The sequence below is a fragment of the Sprattus sprattus genome (assembly GCF_963457725.1).
Source record: "Sprattus sprattus genome assembly, chromosome: 11".
Classification (NCBI taxonomy): Eukaryota; Metazoa; Chordata; class Actinopteri; order Clupeiformes; family Clupeidae; genus Sprattus; species Sprattus sprattus.
In genome coordinates this window covers 16995305-17015616 of record NC_137909.1, presented here as the reverse complement: position 1 = coordinate 17015616, position 20312 = coordinate 16995305, and the positions used below count along the sequence as shown (strand labels likewise).

Below are 20312 nucleotides of genomic sequence, written 5' to 3'. Positions count from 1 at the left end.
AATGCACTCGGACGACCTCGCCTACTCAGAAACTCACTTCGTTGCTGCACCCCTGTGAACAGGAGCGCTCTCGGTGAGAGAGGTTACGCCATGCATGCCGCGCCGTCCTTCACTCTGGCTAAATGAATCATTCAAACTCCCAGCGAGTTTTGCTTAATGATTTAGATGAACTGTCTGGGTCTGGCTAAGGTTACACTGACTTAAATCTTACAAAGCCGAATGACAACGTGGTCTCTTTATGTTCTTCAAGGGTCTGTGTGTTTGACTGAGTTTTCCCTTCTACAGTGAAGCTAGAGACTTTTATGATAGGGTACTTTACCATAGGCCCATCAAAATGTTTTTCAAAGAGAATCTGTTTCAAATAAAATCAGTCTTGGTCATCAGATAGAGGCTATTTTCAGAAATTAACAGATTCCATTATATAAATACTGAGACAAATAAATCTGAAACCAATAAATGAACCAACATTTAACATATTTTAGACAGATATTCTCAATAAATACTACTGCTTTACCAATACAAGTTTCTCAAGTAAGTATTTATATCCTCGAAGTCTTTGGGACTAATTGGACTTTATTGAAATTTTGTGGAGACTAAGTATAATGTTGCCATCAAAACCTGCAAAGTGACATCAAACTCAACTATGGTTATCCCAGATTTTATACTGATTTGGCCCCATACACATTTAGTAGGCATACATGGTAAGCAGTAGACATATTAAACAAGAGGTATGTGTCCTTGTCACAGCTGAAGGCCTGGCAACCACCACAAGTAGGAAGCCATCAAAAGGAATAAAATACACACAAACACACACACACACACAAATATCCCCAAGACACTGTAGTTGGCAGTGGTGACATTAAAGAATACTAAAAAGTATATAACACAAACTAGGCAAAAAACAACGCACATCCATCTACAAAAAGGCCCCTTAAGGAAAATGTATCTACATCCAATGTTATAGAGTCAATCATGGTCCACAAAAATGCCACATTGGGAGTATTTGAAAAAAACTTATACAAAGATTTCCTCCATATTTTTACTTTAAACAAAATAAAAAATAACAGACATTTTCCTCCAGAGTTCAAACAGATGCTTCATATAGAAAGCAGTGGGCCAATTCCAGTGCATCAACCCCTCCGTTTTGTGGGGAGGGGTTATTTTCCATAAGCACCAGTGCTTCAAAAACACACGCCATGAACGTGGCAACCTAACCAAAACACTGTTTTTTTTTTTTTTACCATTATACCACAATTTAAACTCTAAAGGACTGGTGGTGAATATTACAATAATTCTCTGCAGTGCTAAATACTTCAGTGTTGTCTTCACTCGAAAAAACTTTTTTCTTTGTCTCCCTGCAGCTCTGGATACTAGAGCCATAAGAGATAGCCTTGCAGAGATCTTACAATGTGACAGTGTATGTGACTGAGTATAAATATTGGTTCTGTGGTTAGGCAGCTCAGAGGTTTTACAAGGGATACAAGAGATACTCTCTCCCTCAGTAACCACCACTGGTGGTCGTTCGTCCGACCAGGGCAGGTAAACCACCCTTGCTGTGGTGGAGCTTTTCAGTGGCCTACAACAGACCAATGCGGTTTGTACACTGGAGCTCCCAGACATAGATGTGTGCCTATGTAAACGTGAACCAAGGGGTAAAGTAGAAGAGCATGCCTCCTCAGTTTACCTTCCCCAGATAAATCAAGGTCAGAAACTGTGTGTGTGTGTGTGTGTGTGTGTGTGTGTGTGTGTGTGTTTGTGTGTGTGTTTGTGTCTGACGTGGCTCTACATGTGTGTAAGCGTTCCAAACATGGTCCTTCATTTACATGATCAGGTCACAATGAAGGTCACAATGAAGACTTACGATCATGTTTTTTACCTTTTGATAACCGATCATAAGTCCCAAAAACCATACTGAAGTTCCGGTGGAGGTGGCCATCTTTACACTTGTAGGGGCAGTCAGGGCCCTTGTGAGAGAGTGAGTGCATAAGCTTGCCCCCATCCCCATGGCGACAGCAACGTCGCACACTGGGGTACAGCCAGATTCCCAGCACCAGCCTTCTGGCTCCTTGTTTGATTATAATTGTTCGCTTGGCTTTGGAGTAAGTACAGGCTGCAGTGCCGTCAGACTATCGTCTCTTTAGAAGGTCGTTTGACTCGGGGCGGGCCAGGCAGCGAGGGGTTGGCCAATAATTCGCTGTGAGACTTGGGCAGCAGGAGAACCACTCTCTGATTGGTCTGCCGCCACTCGTTGTACAGCCGACAGTGATACCTGAGAGACACCTGTGGGTCGAGAGAAGAGGAGTTGGGGTTAGGTTCCGTCCCACACGGGTAAAGATGGTGCACCAGATATGCTGACTGACCAAGACCAACAACACACAACAAAGCACATTGCTACCCAAAAGCCCAGAAATCCGGCTGTGAATATCAGCATCAGCAAAGTCAGCTTTTTCTTGGAGTATTTATTACACATGCCAAGAGGTATTAATCTTTACCAGGCATTGCCAGACATTTGCCAGACATTTGCCAGACATTTTTATATTCTTTTAATGATGTTTCTACATGAAACCATCTTGGTTTCTGTTGATGGTGTTCCTATATAAAACCATGTTTATTTCTTTGAAACTTGTGAGAAAGTTACTCTTCAAGCTAATAACTTGTGCTTTAAAATTGTCTGTATAAATATGCACTTACATATTTCAAATTTTGAGGTTGCCCATATATTGCAATGAATTATGCATTAAAGACAGCTCAAACCAAATATTGAGCCAACTTTGCCTACATTTAAATTCAGTTATTCCAATTCACACTATAAGTTCATTTTCAAATCCCAGAGACAAGCTTCAGGGAGCCAATATGAGCAATCATCTGTTGTGACAGCATGTATCTCTGTGGTTAACTTCAGAGGAAGATGAGAAACAGTGGGGGTCCATGCCAGGGCAGTGATATTGTTTTTGCATTTGCAGACGCTAAGGCTAAAAATATGCTAACAAGGTTGTTTATGATTGTGGTGCTGCAGTATCCATTCCGCTCTCCTCAGCAGCACAAGCTCCGAAGGCCCTGACCGACGGTACTGGCCCTGTTTCCCTGCTGCTTTGAGGCTGTTTCTCCCACTACTGCACACCAGAATAAGAGCTATAACGGAAAACACTGGCAAACTGCACTAGATAGTGAAGAAAGGGACCCATATCCATGCTCTCAGTTTCCGTGATAGCTATAGATGATCATGTACATCAGTGTTGAAGTGCTTGGACATAAGGCCTGCGGTGACCTTGCTGCTGTTTTTTCACCGCTTTTGATCTTTTGATGTTTATTGCGATTCACCTTCTGTTTTTCACAAGTGATGTTGCTCATATCATCAAATCAGGGTGTCAGACCGTTGCCTTTTGAAGCAAAGACTGAACATAATTGGGAGTGAACAAGTGGTCTATGACTCAGAGGCGAAAACAACTAATAATACATAAAGTGTTTTTTATCTTGGTTTTGTTAAACTCAACTTCGTCGACTGAGAATTAACAATCTATTTTACCTATCCACAATAATATAATTAGATAAATCAATACAAAAAATGATTCCCTTCTATTTGATTCTTGATTTTCAGTTGCATATTTCTCGACAGTGCACTAAGACCTTGTTAATTCTCAGTAAATGACTTGAGTGTTTTCTGCACTGGGTGTGGATGGTAAGGGGGTGTTGGGGGGGGCAGTGAATGGCAGGGAAGGCACTCACCAGCGTCCAGAAGAGGTAAATGGTGAAAAGGGCGACGGTGAGGGCAATGAGCCCCACGGCCTCCAGGCGGCTGGAGAAGTGCAGGTGGTCGACGGCGCCCCGCAAGCACAGCCAGCCTGAGATGGTAGCCAGCGGCGTGATGAGCAGGAAACACACCATGTCCCCGAAGAGCGTGCGCTTCTCCTGACGCAGGCCTGGGTTACGCACCCACTGCCAGAGAGAGAGAGAGAGAGAGAGAGGATGGGGTGAGAGAGAGTGGGAGACAGGAACAGAAGGAGAGAGAGGGAGGGAGAGACAGGGAAGAGACAGAGGGAGGGAGAGAGAGACAGAGAGAGGCAGGGAGAGGGAGACAGGGTAATTGAGAGAGAAAGGGGAGAGGGGTAGAGAGAGGCAGGCAGAAAGAGAGACAGTGGGGAATACAGAAAGATAAATGGAGAGAAAGAATAGATTGAAAGAGAGAGAGAAAAGAGAGAGGGAGAAGCAAGTGTGTGAGTCAAATGAGTTGAATGGAGTGACTGGATGGAAGAACAGGTTGTCTCTGTTCAAAAGAGTGAAATACAGAGACTCCCTCTTCTGAATCTAAGTGGAAACTGAACAGCCACAAGGAAGAGACTGCTGCCAACCATTTTTCAACCAATTGGCCTTACTGTAGGGAGAGGTAAAATCTTCGATAACCCTGAAAGTAATTTGCCATTAGAGAGAGAGAAAGAAGGAGAGCGAGATAAACAGCAAGGCTATATTTCTCCCTGCTTGTGGCCTTGTCTACTTTGCAGCAGACGCACATCCTTGCAGTCAATTCGGCAGGGATCATTTGGTGGCGTACGGCTCTGTCAGACCCTCAGAGCGAGCGGCGGGATGCTGAGGGCCAAGGGCTTCTAACTGTGTTTGATGTTGATGCATTAGAGAGCCGGTGCGTAAGTGGATTAGAGGGCAACAGGATGTTCGGCTTGTCGAGAAGTCGTCTGCCTCGCCTTGGACCAAATTCAATTAGCATCCTGCCTATGATATTGCTGTCCCCCTACCAATGACCTTCTCAATGACATGAAGTAAAAAGAAAACAAAACTGTATGCTTTGGAACTAAATCAACAGACCAAAGCGTGGCCAAAAAACAGCACGAAACACCCGTAATCTCAACTGTTTGTTTCAGGCAGCCAAAAAGAAAAACAAGCCAGGAACATCTCAGTTTTCCTCCTTTTTTCAAATCACGCCTTTTTCCCCCCACCAGGGCATAATTATAGCGCACAGAATGCACTGTGACGAGGAAATAGATGCTCTAACAAATGGGATGAGATGTGCACCGGAGCTAGGCAATTATAGCACCGCAGGGCTAACGTGACACAGAGCCACAGCGGGAGATGCCGCTAAGAACCGCTGCCAGGCCATTACCGCGGAGAGGACTGGTGTTTCGAGACCTGTCGGCTAAATACTTCATTTCGTTAAGCAGCACAGAACCATCCCCTCCAAGGCAATAAACAAGAGATGATATTCAAATTTCACATTATTGTTGTCACTGGGCCATTACTGCTCCTCTGCACTGAAGCACTGCTTGTAGGCGTCTGATAGCGGTACACACAGACACTCAGAGACACAAGCTTAAAGGTGCAGTTTGGATTATTTAGTTTTTTTGTGCCAAAACACAATAATGCTTCTGGACCCAGAAATATAATGTGATTCTGAAGTAAGTGACGTGTTTAAAAAAGAATCCCAATGTCCCTGTGCGTTCTGTGGTTCTCGCTGTTTGCCTACATTTATTTACATTTTTAAGCCTTAGACTGTAAAAAATACTGTAACCAGGCTTCAACAACCTTATCAACCAACCAACTCACTGGGCCTAGTTTTGGCCTGTCTGACCTCCACAGGCAGGCTACTCCTCCTTGTGTTTTATCACACTATGTGGATGTTGTGACATTTGTGGCCTACAATGTCGTGAGATACAACGTAATTGCTCTTGGAAATGTATGACAGCTTAAAGCCGAATAAAACTGAACTACAATACAAAGCCCAGATGATTGGCCTGACGATTGGCCTGAAACAAAAGTGTTTACAAGATAGTCGTGTTCAAGGCCTTGTGGTGGAGTTCTGGGCATACTCCTGTGACAACCTGGGAGACTCCCAGTAACAGCTGATACTATGTGTGGCCACACACATGTGGGTGACTATCAATCAACATATCTGTGCATGGGAGTGTGTTGTGTCACTAGGTAAGAGTGCATCTGTTTATGTGTATTAGAGGCATAAGCATTAATGTGTACAGGAACGCATTGTGCATTTTGTTTATGTGTGTGTGTGTGTGTGTGTGTGTTTGTGTGTTTGTGTGTGTGTGTGTGTGTGAAATAGAGAGAGCCAAAAAGAGAGAAAATGAGGGTGTGTGAGAGAGAGACAGGAGAGACAGAGAGAGAGATCTTGCATGTGTGTGAAACCACACACCACACACCACACACCACACACCTCATATACCCATGAACCACCCCCACAGTACACACTCACCTCCAGAATTGGCCGCGCCTTGCGCTGCACGCTGAACTGGAAGTGGCAGAGCTCGCAGAAGCTGGTGCTGGAGGCCGAGAGCCAGTGCTCCAGGCAGCTGCGGTGGATGGTGGCCAGCGTGCCGGCACACTCGCACGGGGAGAGCAGCTCCTCCTGCCCCCCACCCTCATGGCAGATACGACACATGGGCCTCTCCGCCAGGGCACTGACACACAGAGAGAGAGAGAGCGAGAGAGTGAGTAAGAGAAAAAGAGAGAGAGAGACACACAGAGAGAGACAGAGAAAGAGAGAGAGAGAGAGAGACACACAGAGAGAGAGAGAGAGAGAGAGAGAGTGAGACATTATGTAAAGAGTGTATGTTGTTAAGTATATATAAATATAAGAGACTGCATTATACATGCCCTGATGCAACCAGCCAATGACACAGCACAGGGATGCACACAGGAACCCATTTACTGTAGTGCTATATTTACTTTAGTTTGGAGATAGTGTCAGTCTAGGGTATTAGTGAACACTGTTTAACATCAACATTTTATGAAAAATTATCCGCATTATCTGCTTTTTTTACTAACCGGCTAAAGCTCTGTAATAACTCAAAATCAACAAAGAGTATAAAACCTTAAGCATTTTTTGGTCATTTTGTTTTGAGTGTATAATCAAAATCAGGATTAAGTCGGCATATGTCATTTTTTCCCCTTTTCATTAACTATATGGACAGCCATCTCCTGATATACCAATTTCCTATATGGTGCTTAATCCTCTTATGAAGATTATAATGTGCAGATGTTTGTCTCGTTGTCTTTGTGAGACCTTAATCAGCCTGCTGTGGGGGCGCTTCAGGAAAGTCATCGTCATGACGTCCACAACAAACAACCCACAATCTGGCCATTCCAAAACAACTTCAAGTAATCCCACAACCAAATAACCACGAAGAGTGTATGAATAACAAGTCATGTAATCTTATGTTGGGGCATCATTAACCTTTCAGAAAAATAATAAGAAAAAACAAATATTAAACAATGACCTACATTATGAAGCTGTGATGAGATGTCTAGTGTGTTTCAACTGACGCATTAACCATGTCATTTCTAAAGGCTTTGGATAAAAGATGTCTGCCTGTTGTGTTGACCGTCTCAGTCAAGTCTAGATGATGTGTTATTGTGACTGACTTGACTGGCTCAACGGGCAGTGGAAGCTGCTAATGGGACGGCGTCAAGCGTCAATGGACCTACACTTGACCCAGGGCACTGTGAGACGTACACACACCTTCTATAGTCTGATGGTGCAGGTGTTCCAAGTATCAACCATTTACTAAGGCCTCAGCTTTTCATTTTTGGCGCCTAAAATAGACACACAACCCTGGATATGTGGGCTGTACTGGAATGAAGAGCTTTTGCTTACTGCCAAAGGAACTGGGGCACTTCATAAAACCACATAACCCGTTTAGCCTCTTCCCCATTCTATTTTCAGACAAATTCACACACATAAAATCTTGATAAGGTCTGTGTACGTGACCATTATACTAGCGTGTTATTATTAGGCAATATTTGTGGACCTCAATTAAACACTTGCCAGAATGCTATGCCCACTAACTGCTTTATTATCTCTCTATGTATGTTCATCCCGATAATAAGGACTTTATTGATCACACTAGTCTTTAATAAACCATGATCTGATTTATAATAAAACATATACAGACTGAATTTAGTCGTAAAGCGCTTTAGTTTGTTAATCCAAAATAAGATGGATGGTGCCTCTAAATTCTGAACTGAGGGCCCCCCTCTCAGAGTAGCTGCTATACAAAGAGAGGGCAGATCATTCGGAGCTCTTTCAGCCATTAACTCCAAACGGACTTCAAAGCATCCCTGCTTCACGCACGAGCAGACCCTGGCGGGGGGGGGGTATCTCAGTGGTGTGGTGTGGTTTGGTGTGGTGCGGTGTGGTGCGGTGTGGTGCGGTGCAGCGCGACGCGACACGGCATGGGATGTCTGCTAAGAGATCCAACAGGCCGTGGCCGTGACTTTGAAGGTGGGCACGGCTGGGCGGGGCAGTCTGGAGAGCAGATCCCTCCCGCTGGTGGATTAGGTGGCAGGGGCCACGGTGGCGGCCTGGTTGGGGGTGGGGGCGGTGGTCGGGGTGGTGACGCTTGTGGTACGGGAGCAGCTGTGGCAGCTGCTGGGCGCTAAAGCCTCTCTTTTGTGTCAGGCATACAGTGGAGGGGCTGGAGTAGTGGAGGCTGGATCGCTGGGTGGGGTGGGTAGGGTGTGACATTGGGTGAGGATGAGGTGTGGGATCAGGCACTGCAAAGGACTGTGACATCAAACACACACAGACTCGCACGTAGACACATACACACACACACACACACACACACACACACACACACACACACGCACATGGACTCATACACACACACGAACACATACACACACACACAAACACAAACACACACACACACACACACACACACACTCACATGTGGGCCTGGTGCATCACCAAGAATGCCGTCACGCATGCTAATCAAAATGCTAAATTTAGACTTTGCTCTTGCCGCCTTCTCCGGAGCAGACAGGCCCGCCATTTGTTGTGCCTCTGCAGCTTTTCGCCCCCACAGGGCCTGTCTGCTTTCCGTGTGTGTGTGTGTGTGTGTGTGTGTGTGTGTGTGTGTGTGTGTGTGTGTGTGTGTGTGTGTGTGTGTGTGTGTGTGTGTGTGTGTGTGTGTGTGTGTTTGTGCGTGTGTGTGTGTGTGTGTGTGTGTGTAGGGGGTGAGTACATGTGTGTGTGTGTGTGTGTATGACTATAGCTGTCTGGCACTGTGAAAAGTTAATTATCTAAAATAGAAATGGCCCTTAAGATACACCATCCACAAAAAAAAAATTCTTCCATTCAAAACCAGTGACTCCCAAGGCAATGAACCATCTGAGAACAATAAACAGAGGGGAGTTGTAAAGATGGTCAACTCTAGCCCCAAGTATTTCAATAGGGCAGAATATTGTTGAGCTAATCTGGAGTTCTACTCTGAGCTGTGGTATGGCTGCCATTGTGGTACTCCTCGCTCATTTTTCAAATGGCTTTGGAGCTACATGGCCACTCACCACTGAGAGGTTCTGAGTTAAAAATACAGAGAATTACAGAGAATTCACTTCAAAATGGTTTTCTCTTAGTTTTGTAAGTGGCGTGATCACATAGCGATGGTACAAGAAGAATCACCGCAACTGAAAGACTATTCCTCAGAAATTAATAGAGCAATGTTTGGATAAAGATGTGCAAGAGTCCTGCTTGATTTGGTTACAGCATTCAACTAACAGGCACTCCATTTTTCTTATTGCAAATAAGGGTCTGTCTACATAGCTAGGAATCATCCTCCCTGAACAGCTACCTAGTGAGCGCCCTCTACACACTACTGAAGTAGCTCTGCTGCCATGTGTGTACCTACATTTACATTTATTCATGTATTTGATTAATTCAGTCAAATGACAGTGTTATTCCAGTTATCCAACTGACAGTACAGGATTTCCAGTCATTAAGTTGTTATGTGCACTCACTGGGAGTCGAACCCACAACCAACACCTTGCTGCACTAGTTGATGCACAGGAACCTACCTCTGTTTGGCCAGTGCTCCGACGACATTGGATAGCAGCTGTCCCTCTTTGGCCGACACCTGCATGTAGTACTGTGCTTTCTCCCCGCCATCCCCTGGGCAGCTCTCTTCCTCCATGGCCTTCCCTGGGAGGGCGGGATCCAGACTGTAGTCCAGACTGTTCATTGGCTCAGGGTGGTGTCTGTCGGCGGTACAGTCGCTCAAGGGAGACGAGGCTGAGCGTTCCGGCATCACCTCGGGTAGCTGGCTACAGTGGCTGGTTGTCATGGCAGCAGACGGCTGTTGCGTGGCCGACGCCTGTTTTGCTCACAGACCATTTGCCATCTGGGTGAAAAAAAGAAAACACAAAAAAGATGGGAATAATGTAAAGGGTGCAGAGGAGAAGTGAGACGACAATGTCAAATAATGAACCCTTACGCTGCTTATGAAATGAACTCCCACAACATGAGGTCGCTCAGTCTCCATTCACTTCCTGTCGTGTGTGGGTGAAAGGCTTGTCCTTTCAGCGAAAAACTGGGAAATTCATGCCTCTACCAGTAGGTTCAATATGACACGAGTGCCTGCTGCCTGTTTCCGATAATGAAACAGGATATGAAAGACACAGACAGTTGAATTACTGCCTGCCTGCCACATCCCTTTGCATATCACATCTCTGCTGACTACACATTACATTAATCATAGATCTCCCAAAGGAAGACACGAAAAGAGAGGAGAATAGAAGAGAGGAGAGAGAGCATTTGAAGAGAGCAAGAGAGTGTGACCAGCAAACAAAGAAACCAGAACTGCGAGGCAAGCCAGACAGGCAACCCATGAATGTAACGCTATCGTACTACACTGTTCTATTCTACTAAAGGAAATGACCTGAATCAAGCAGTCAATGAGGCTTATTGCTACATTTGCTCTATTTAACGAAAGTGACAATCTACAATGAAAATCTACATTTGGACAAATTCAGATTTTGCAGACCACTGAACAGTAAAGGCTTGTCTTGAGGAGGTTACAAGGCTATCTACCATTGTCCAACTCATGAATGAAACAGAACCAAGACACTGACAATAACTCTGATTGTATCTCCGAACGCATACAGTACGACATCACTCCCATCCTTCCTCCCCCTTTTTAACAGTTCACACATTGTTTCTATGTCTCAAAGCAGAGCCAACAGAGGCCTTGCTATTAGACTGTTCTCTGCCTTGAACCCCCATACACACACACACACACACACACACCCACACACACACACACACACACACACACACACACACACACGCACACACACACACACACACACACACACACACACAGAGACTCTTTCATATCCCACCATCCACAGTCCTTCACCCCCATTCCTTTCCAGTGATGGGATGACCAAAGTGTTTGTCTGTCTGTCTGTCTGCAGTGCTTCGGGTGGATGGGACAGAGAGTTAAGCTAACAGAGGAAGGCCAAACGAGGGTGGGAGAGAGGGAGGGAAGGGTGCGAGAGTGTGGGGTGTTGGAACAAACAGGAAGTTGACATCCGTCTGTTGCGGGTGAGTCGGGTGAGTAGGGTAAGGGGCGGGTGGAGACTCCCTGATAGGTTTCCTGTGAAGCTGACCTCTGCCCTATTTTTCTCTGTGTCACTCTCGGGACAAGTGCAGGGTGGAGGGCAGTGAGCAGAGCACAAGTGTGGTTAAGGGTTGCGTAAAAGATGAATGTTGCAATGATTTTCATTTAGGTTTTTCTGCATCTAATATATGTGCGAGTGTGCAAGTGTCCAACTGTTAAACTGTGACCAAAACAAATGGTGAAAATAAATATAATAAAAAAATTCTGGAATGCTTTTGCAAGGCACATCTATTCAATCAAAAAAAACATCGGCCAAGATCGCCTCACAAATTGCGAGACTCTGACCAATCTCATGTCTGCTTCAAAGCTCTGGAGGAGGTAAGTCAGCATTATCACATATCCCATGTCACCATTCCTTTCATTGTAAGCCATGAACAAAATGGCTGTCTGTTTGTGAGTCTTAGCACTCGCTAATGATCATGAGATCCCCCAGAAGCGTCGCTTTCCTGGGCAGAATTACATTTGACTGACAGTCTCTGTGCTCCCTGTGGGCCCTTTTCCGTGTTCCAGGAGTGCTTCCTGTTGCTGCAGCGCTACTGTGTGCTGGCTGGGGGCAGGGTTGGGGAGGTCCGCCATTGACAAAGCTACCAAGCAGCTGCCACCAATAGATGCTGACAGAGCACAGTGAACTGGACTCCCTTGTGTGTGTATGTGTGTGTGTGTACGAGAGAGAGAGAGAGAGAGTGTGTATGTGTGTGTGTAAAGAGAGCGAGGGAGAGAGAGTGTGTATGTGTGTGTGGTACAGTGCGAGAGAGTGTGCATGTGTGTGTAGAGAGTGAGAGAGAGAGAGTGTGTGTGTGTGTGTGTGTGTGTGTGAGAGAGAGAGAGCGAGAGAGTGTAGTATATGTGTGTGTGTGTGTGTGTGGAAAGAAAGCGAGAGAGAGAGAGAGAGGGTGTGTGTGTATGTGTGTGTGTGTGTGTGTGTGCGCGTGTGCAAACAACCGCAGCCAGCGCGAGGGCTTGGTGAAAATGTGCTGCCACAGGGCTCTGGGTAAATGTGCAGTGAGGTTGAAACCATGGCTAAATGATGGCCGCAGGTCAGCAGACTGCCACACCACCTCACCCACACCACCACCCATGGAACCCCCCTCACTGCTGGCTCACTCAATGATCCAACAGGGTGTTGGACAAAATGCACAAATCTGAGATGTGAAAGCACTTAAGCATTTAAATAGTTTGACTAGCCTGAGCAACATTGCTTTGAGTAACGCATCAACACCTTCAGATCAATGTTGACATAATCATTTAGCCATCATCTGCACTGAAATAAAATATCTGACTCAATGTCAAGGTAGACACAGTGACATAACAAGCACCATCTGTGTGTGAAAGGGACTGATGCTCACTGTCTCTGTCATGGCACAATTTGACACGATGGTGTTACCGTGTGCCCTGTCGTCACGCTTAATACTTGTCAAAAGCAAAAAAGAATTATCTGTGAGGACTCATCTTGAAATTACCCTGGCAGTTGGAGCGTGATGCCAGTACAATGCCTCTCCCCCTGCCCGGGAACACTTCCCTGTCTTTCTCCCAACAGGTGGCTATTCAGTCCACACATGGGCTCAACTACAGGACAACTGTAGCCTGCCCGAGGAGGCTGAATAGACAGGAAGAGACAAGAGGCCTGTCTCCAGAAGGGAGCCAGTGATAAGCGAAAGGGGAGATATTGTGTTCTTCAGTAGGGCTACAGTCAGGCAGACTCGTGTAGCTTTGTTTCCATCGTGTAAGAAGGACTGCCGCATGCTTTGTGAGAGAGACTGCTTGAATATGTCTTCTACAGAAGGGAAAAACTACTATTTATGGCTATGCTTCTTCTGTGGCTAGCATGTTTCCACATGCGCTCTCTCTCTGTTTTGTCTCTCTCTAGTTTGTGTAGTTAAAGTACTAAATATTACTAATAGAGTTACTTCTGAGTGAACAATAAAAAAATAAAAAGGAGAACGAGGTCCTGGATACTCATCATTCACAGAATGATAAAGGATTGGAACTGGACTCAGTTCTGAAACCAGCAGTGGAACCTGACCATAGACTGAGCTGAGTGATCTGGAGGCATTATCTTTTTCTAGAGGCATTATCTTTTCTAGAGGCTTCAGCTTCTACTTGGCCCGCCCTGTTGTTTTTAAATCTGCACAGCCACCCACACCCAGCCCTGAGGGCTTGTAGACGCTGCGCCTTTTCAGCTCTCCACAGTGTATTGACTCTCTTCATAGTCCTTTCACTGGGAACACTGTATCTCGCTCTATCAGTGCCTGACTCCGTTCCAAGACTTGAGCCAAACACACACACACACAATGAGAGACAAGCGCAAATCACAAACTGAAATAGACGTCGGGGGGGGGGGGGGGGGGGGGGGGGGGGCAGGGGGGGTGAGGACTGACACTGTTGCCGAGCCGCGACCTACATCACCGGGGGACAAGCGGCCCAGGGATTCCAAGGCCACATGCCGTCCACAGCTGCGGACCCCAAAGGCACAGTTGGCTGAGACTGCTGATCTAGTCCCCACATTCTTTCTCATCAGCAACACAGCTGGGCAATCTATCCAGTGGCAGTGGCTAATGCACCCAAGCACAGAGCTTGAGGAGAGAGAGAGAGAGAGAGACAGACTTACAAAATACCAGTGATGATGTCCCTTCAGATAGTAATTACAAGTCGCTGAAAAGCGAGTTCAGTAATTATGAGATTAGTATTGATTTTCAGGGCTGGATTTTGTACGTCGCATGGAGCATGGAGCTCTGCTTTGAAACCAGCATGTCAGTCGTATCGTCACTAATCCTTTTTGAACACATTTAATGAGCTGGAAATTCTTCAGTCACAGGAGGACACTTGATCATCGATACTCACTGATCCTGCCATGGTCTGGGGGTTCGTCTAATTACAAACGTTAATTTTTCAGATAGGCCATTTGACATTTTGGATCATTCTCATTCAAGAGGACAGAGTCAATGTTTTGCAACTATAATAGCACCTTTTTTGCTCTCCACAGCAGTGACCCTTACCGGATAAAAGTGATGGGAAAAGCTTCCGACATCATTAAGCTCAGACATCTGAGTCTGAAAGCCTACCTACCTGAATACATATAGTGAGGAACAGATACCTTTGGGTACAGGACATTATGCATGTCTGGATACAAGTCATGGGTACTTCTACAGTTCAACTAGAAGTGCAAAGTGGTAGCGGCGCCAAAGGTCATGGGTTTAATGACTAGTCAGCAAACATAGAGACAGAATGCACACATGGAGACAGAATGCACTGTACTTTACTATACAGTACGTCTCTTTGAATGGCAATGATTGTCAAATGACAGTGTTAAAAACTATAAGGTCAAAATACTATCTACTCATTTTAACTGAAACCTGATACAGTTAGGGAACCATGGCTAACAGCCGTGCCAAGCGCTGCTTGTTGGCTATGAGCTTTCACATTCTCAGGATCCCAAGCACTGTGGGAAAAGGGACTTTTGTGGCTTTTCCTTTTTTTTAATAGTAACTACCCCCACCTCCCCCGCCCACCCTTTCCTTCAAGAGACGCCTCCTCCAGCCCACTCCCCAGCCCAGCACTGACCACATCCAGCTAGCCTCACCTCTGTTTTCATTCCATTCCAAAGTACCCCTCCACCCCAACAGGCTCTCCAGTCCGATATCTGGATGAAAGCAGGGGGGATGTGGGGTAAAGTGGGGTGGAAGGGGGGGTGGGGGTGGTTGGGGAGGAGGGATGTTCTCTCCCAGAACTGGGTCAGTGCATGAGAATCAATCCCATGATGCTTTGCTGCATTCCAAACCGGACCCCAAAAAACGTTTATGATTTCCCTCCAAGTTCCTTCGCAGAGTTTTCAGACTCTATAAGGAGAATTTTTGAAAAAAAGACAAAAGGGTCAGGCTGAGACATTTGAGGAACCACTCTCGCAGGGAATGAGGATGTTAGAGAAAGCCATAGATTGCTAGACAGTTAGGGAAACCGTTAAATGTGGTGAGACCATTTCAACATATCCTCAGTGGGCATGCAATGGAGGAAGCCACAGTGGGCCTTTTCCCGTCATAGCAGAATGCCAACCACAAAAAAAAAACAGATAAAAAGTATGACTGAAACAAAACATTACATTAAACACTGACGCGGGACCATTCTGTTGCGTTCCCTCTCTCTGTTTCACACACACCTTCAGCTTTTCTTTGGTGAGGTTAATCTACACCAATTACACCCCTACAAATATCTTTGCTCTGGGGGAAAAGGAGGCACAAGCCCAGGGAGGAGGTCTGTTTCAGGAGCAGTGCCCACTGGGTTCTGGGCCCAATGCCAAGGTGTACAGTGTGGCACAGAGAGACCCCCACAGCCTCGTCATGCCCCATATGCCCTGTATGGCATTAACACAGATCAGGCTGCAGCGGATTTCTGCCCTTTGTTGTTTCCACGCTCCTCCACTCTTTTCACACTGGCCGACTTACACTAATCCTCAGTGTGGTGTTCCATCACTGGATTTCCAGTGCTGCGGAGGGACTGTCACCCGCTGTCCTTGTTCATATTTATCAACAGCGTGTGGCCTGTCCTGGTTAAGGGCGGGATTCCCAGCGGAGAAGAGGGGGCTAAAAAAAATCAATGACAGGCATTGATTGCCGATGTGTGATCGATAGGTGGATAGTCCCATGCTATGGTGGGATCGAAGGGGGGAGAGATTGCCTGTTAACTTGATTTTGACTAACTTGTTTGACATTTTTAATACTTGTTGAGCATTGCTGAGGACTTATCATGAAGCATTGAAGGTAATTTGTCAATTAAAGAAGGCTACCGTTTAAGGTCAATAATGGGTGAGACAGACATGTACTACTGAATGGAGAATCACTGGGGCCACAAGGTTGTTTGTTTATAAACCCTGCTAAACTTGAGACTTCAGTTCCTCAAGAGAAGCTGTGAAGATGGCATGGTCTCCTGCCCAATTGATCGTGACTCCATGAGGATCGGTCAGTAAGAGGATGTTAATGTCACTGCCAAAGACCTCAGAGTAACAGCTTCTCTGTTAACTTCATCCTACATTAACATCAAATATGGAGAGGATTACTGTGGCTATAGACCATCTCTTTTCCATCATATGTTACAAATGTTTTTTTTTTTTTTGCATAAGCTGGGATAAGTGTTTCTACAAACATTACATTTGTTTACCAGTCTCATTCCATTGCTAAGGCAGAGATGCACAGCCTTCCCTGTGAATTGCTTAGCAACAAGCCTGATCAGTCCTATGACAGACTAAAGACCAAACAAAGAACAAGGAAGACTGCTTTCATTAAGAAGTTAATGGCTGTCTTTATTTCCCTCTCAGACCTCAGAACTTCATGATTTTAGAAGTTCAAAACTATTATAATGATTCAGACTGTCTGTCTTGTTTTCTCCTCTCTCTCCACACGCAAATGCGACATCATAAAGATGCTTCTAAAATGAAAAAGATTAATGCTCCAGGATGCACAAGAAGAAGGGGATGGTTTTGAATTAGGAGCAATTTTGTAAACACGGCTGAAATGGAACTACATCACCCCGTCTCGGCCTTGCAGAAAGCACACGGATGAACACACTGTACAGAACTCAGTTCAGGGTAGAATATTGTAACGTGCACAATGGCTGCCACATTATCATTCAGCAAGTTGTTTGTTCCCAGGCGGTTAGTCCTTCACATAGCTCACAGAAGCACACACAGAAGTTTTACAGTGGCTCTATATACGAACCACCTCTGTTGAATAAAGAGAAGCTACAACTGTCCTTTGTAACAATCCAGTGTCGTGGAAAATGTAATGATTAGGCAAGGACAAAACTGTCCAAAAGCATTTTATATACTATATGTAAAACATTATATGAGACAAAGAGAGGATTCTAAGGAGTACATGAAGAGCAATTACCACTAAATACATGAAGAGCATTACCACTAAATACATGTTACAATGAGTGGTATGCTATGGGGAATGCAGTGAACTGCCTTTAAAAGTCTCGACCGCTGAAAAGTTTATCTAGGTGTTAAATAACCCAGTAACTACAGTCTGCTGGGTGATAACAGCCCCTAAAAGATAACATGGGCCTCATGGGACACTCACAGCAAAGTGTCTCAAGTGCTATTAACAAACTGCTAATCAGCTCATCAAGGGGAAAAAAAACACACGCAGCTATACAAAGCCTGACCCAAGGGAACTCTATCATCATACATTTCATTGTGTTCTGAAACATGTTCTTATAGAAACAGAAAAAAACATCAGGCAAACTGAGTTCCAGTCTTCCAGTGTAGTCAATCACGATACAGTCCACAATACAATACTTAAAGAGAAACATCAGTATTTTTTAACCTGGGCACTATTTTCCCATTTCTTTGGGTGTGAAGTTTTACTAGGGACAAAAATGATAGAAATCGACCCATTATTGAGTTAGAACAGGAAACCGCTAAACCTATTTGCAATCAGCATCAGCATCAAAGTAAACTGCTGGTTTTCGCCACTGATAGGCTTATAGGTGTCTGACAACCTAGACAGGATCCCTATAGAGACAGACCTATATCTCTTCACCCTAATAACTGTAAAAAAAAATGTAGAAACGTGGCAGGAGAGCACATGGTTGGCGGAGGAGGAGGCTGGGGTCCAGGTCACTGTGGTTCTAGAAGGTAGAGTGCTGCAGGTCAGTGGATCTTCACAGGCCACGCCAGAGACAAACTGGTCACCCACCGACAGAGTAAGAAAGACAGCCTGGGTCATATTGCACACCATTGTCCATCACAGGCTCTATGAAGCCCAGCACCCCAGCTGTGTCTTTGCCGGCTGGGCCAGAGATACGGCTTATTCATCAACTGTGACCTGGAAGGCACTACTTTCAGGACCCTGGCGGACATGGGGTCCACCATCTTCTTGGTCCTTCCCAGAACGCAAACCGGAACAAGTGAACAGGGACAACAGGGCTGGGAGTTAAGAACACTCTGCATCGCCACGGTCATGGAAGGAAGTGTGGTTCACTACCAGTTCTGGCTGGATAACATCCTGGACTCATGCATCATTGGGCTGGACTTGTTGGCCAGGTGGGGGGCATTGGTGGACGTGCCCGGAGTCTGGCTATTTCTGGGCACTGAAGCCGTAGCAATCCACGCCGTTGGCAGTGGGGGGCCCATTGGCCAGGAGACTCTCCGTTGCAGCCATATTATTAAAGTCCACTTTCGCATGACTGAAGCACCATTACAGACATACTGTTATGATTAAACCACCAACTGGCAAGCAGTCTCCCTTGAGACTAATCTCCACTAGACTGAACTAACTTTCTCTCTCTCAAACATATTTTGGATACATAGAAACATCATTTCTTTAAAAGACTTGAATTTACTTGAATTGAGATCACCACGGATGGTTACTGGTTAACTAGTAGTGGGGTGGTGATTTGATCTGTACTGGTTAGTGCTATCAGCAGGGACTGGCACTGCCAGTTGGCAACTTAGTTGCTGTGATGAATTCTAGCCTTTGCAACCTGACTCTTTATTTTGTGACATCTAAGCAATTCAGTTTAAATCTTTTCCCTTCTTAACATGTCAAAACACACTGTCAAGACACCAATGCATTTAATTCACATTCAGTCAGCTGACCATATCTCCAAAAAAAAAGATGGAAGTTATATGTTCCTGATTAATGGATTGCACATATGATTTATATTTTACATTAAGGTTTAGCTGTTTTGGCAGTTGTCTAAAGGCTTATAACTTAAAATGAAACAAAATGTTTTACTTTTCTCCACTACCCACTATTCACACAGATCTTCATGAGCCCATCAAGAAAAGCAACTCGTCAACATGATGGTGGGTTAGGTGTTAATGATTATTTCCAGTGAAGGTCCAATATTGACCAAACTCCTTCCCTCCCTGCTTAGTTTCACTTGCTGTGAAGTTGGCCAGAAAAGAAACATGTGGTCAAATCGCCTAAGGGCCGCTGTCTATTCCTCTGTAACACAGCTACAGAATAGAGCAGCACAGCCTTACCTTTCACATGGAAAAAAAAGCTCTATAGAAAACTCCTATGCTGCAACAGCTGAGAGTGATGGCAACTGCGGGAGAAATGTACTGAGTAATCATCCTCTCGCAGCAAATGTGACATCCATTGGGCTGGCATTTTAAACAGGCGCTTCTGGTGAACTGATGGGTCGCGTGATACGCAGACATGTTTTGTCACGTTGAGTGAATAAAGATTACTGCCATTGTTGTGCGCGAATTTCGGACATGTATTTTGATTTTCAATAACAGTCTCTACATGACAGGATTCCGGTAGACTGTATTTCATGTGGACTGTCTCAGTTTTCCACCGTCCACGGACAATATCCGTTTGCGCACGAACTGGATTTTAGCACATGGTATACATTTCAATACAACGTAAATGCCACTTACTGCTGAATAGTATGTCACAAATGCTTTATCAACTGACTTTGCTCCAATAAATGGCTGATCTGACGAAACGACCACCCCGACCCCTCCTTGTACAAGGCGATTTACTCGGTCGAATAGGAGTCATACCCCCAGGCTTAATTTTAAGACTGTAAAACATTAAAGATGATAAGCTTACCTTAAATCAGCATCCGTGAAGTTAACCAACCCTCCAGTTATAAGGCTATAAGCATTGGTTTAGAATTACACATAAAAGAACTTCCCGATACGGGCTATTTGCAACAGCCAGGAAACACCACGCCAACTTCGACGGTCAGCTGTTGAGTGCGCGACTGTTTGGCTAGTCCGACGTTTAGTATAACGGTTCGTTCCAGCCAATCAGGTTATTACAATAACAAAACTTGCCACCAATGGGAGGGTCTCTGCTGTCAGGCTGAAGCTGGGAGCGATACAGGGTACCAAAAGCCACCCCGCGCATCCTGGCGGCTGCGCTTATGCAGATGTGATGCCCG

General features: G+C 45.3%; 1 protein-coding gene across 1 annotated transcript; it reads right to left on the bottom strand.

The window, feature by feature from the left end:
* Window positions 1-1845: 1845 nt before the first annotated feature.
* Window positions 1846-20115, bottom strand: LOC308372721 (E3 ubiquitin-protein ligase MARCHF3-like). The gene is made up of 5 exons (XM_080848010.1): window positions 19979-20115; window positions 9817-10139; window positions 6215-6419; window positions 3727-3936; window positions 1846-2280 (listed from the first exon to the last, which is right to left on the bottom strand). Exons 2-5 carry the CDS (start codon window positions 10080-10082, stop codon window positions 2122-2124), a joined length of 840 nt encoding a protein of 279 aa, XP_080704136.1. The 5' UTR covers window positions 10083-10139; window positions 19979-20115; the 3' UTR covers window positions 1846-2121.
* Window positions 20116-20312: the final 197 nt, after the last annotated feature.

Coding starts and splice junctions, on each gene's coding strand:
- LOC308372721 (XM_080848010.1), bottom strand. CDS start 10,082: ATGACAACCAGCCACTGTAGCCAGCTACCCGAGGTGATGCCGGAACGC. Junction 3,937..6,214: donor AGGCGCGGCCAATTCTGGAG/GTGAGTGTGTAC, acceptor TCTCTCTGGCAG/TGGGTGCGTAACCCAGGCCT. Junction 2,281..3,726: donor TTTACCTCTTCTGGACGCTG/GTGAGTGCCTTC, acceptor CTCGACCCACAG/GTGTCTCTCAGGTATCACTG.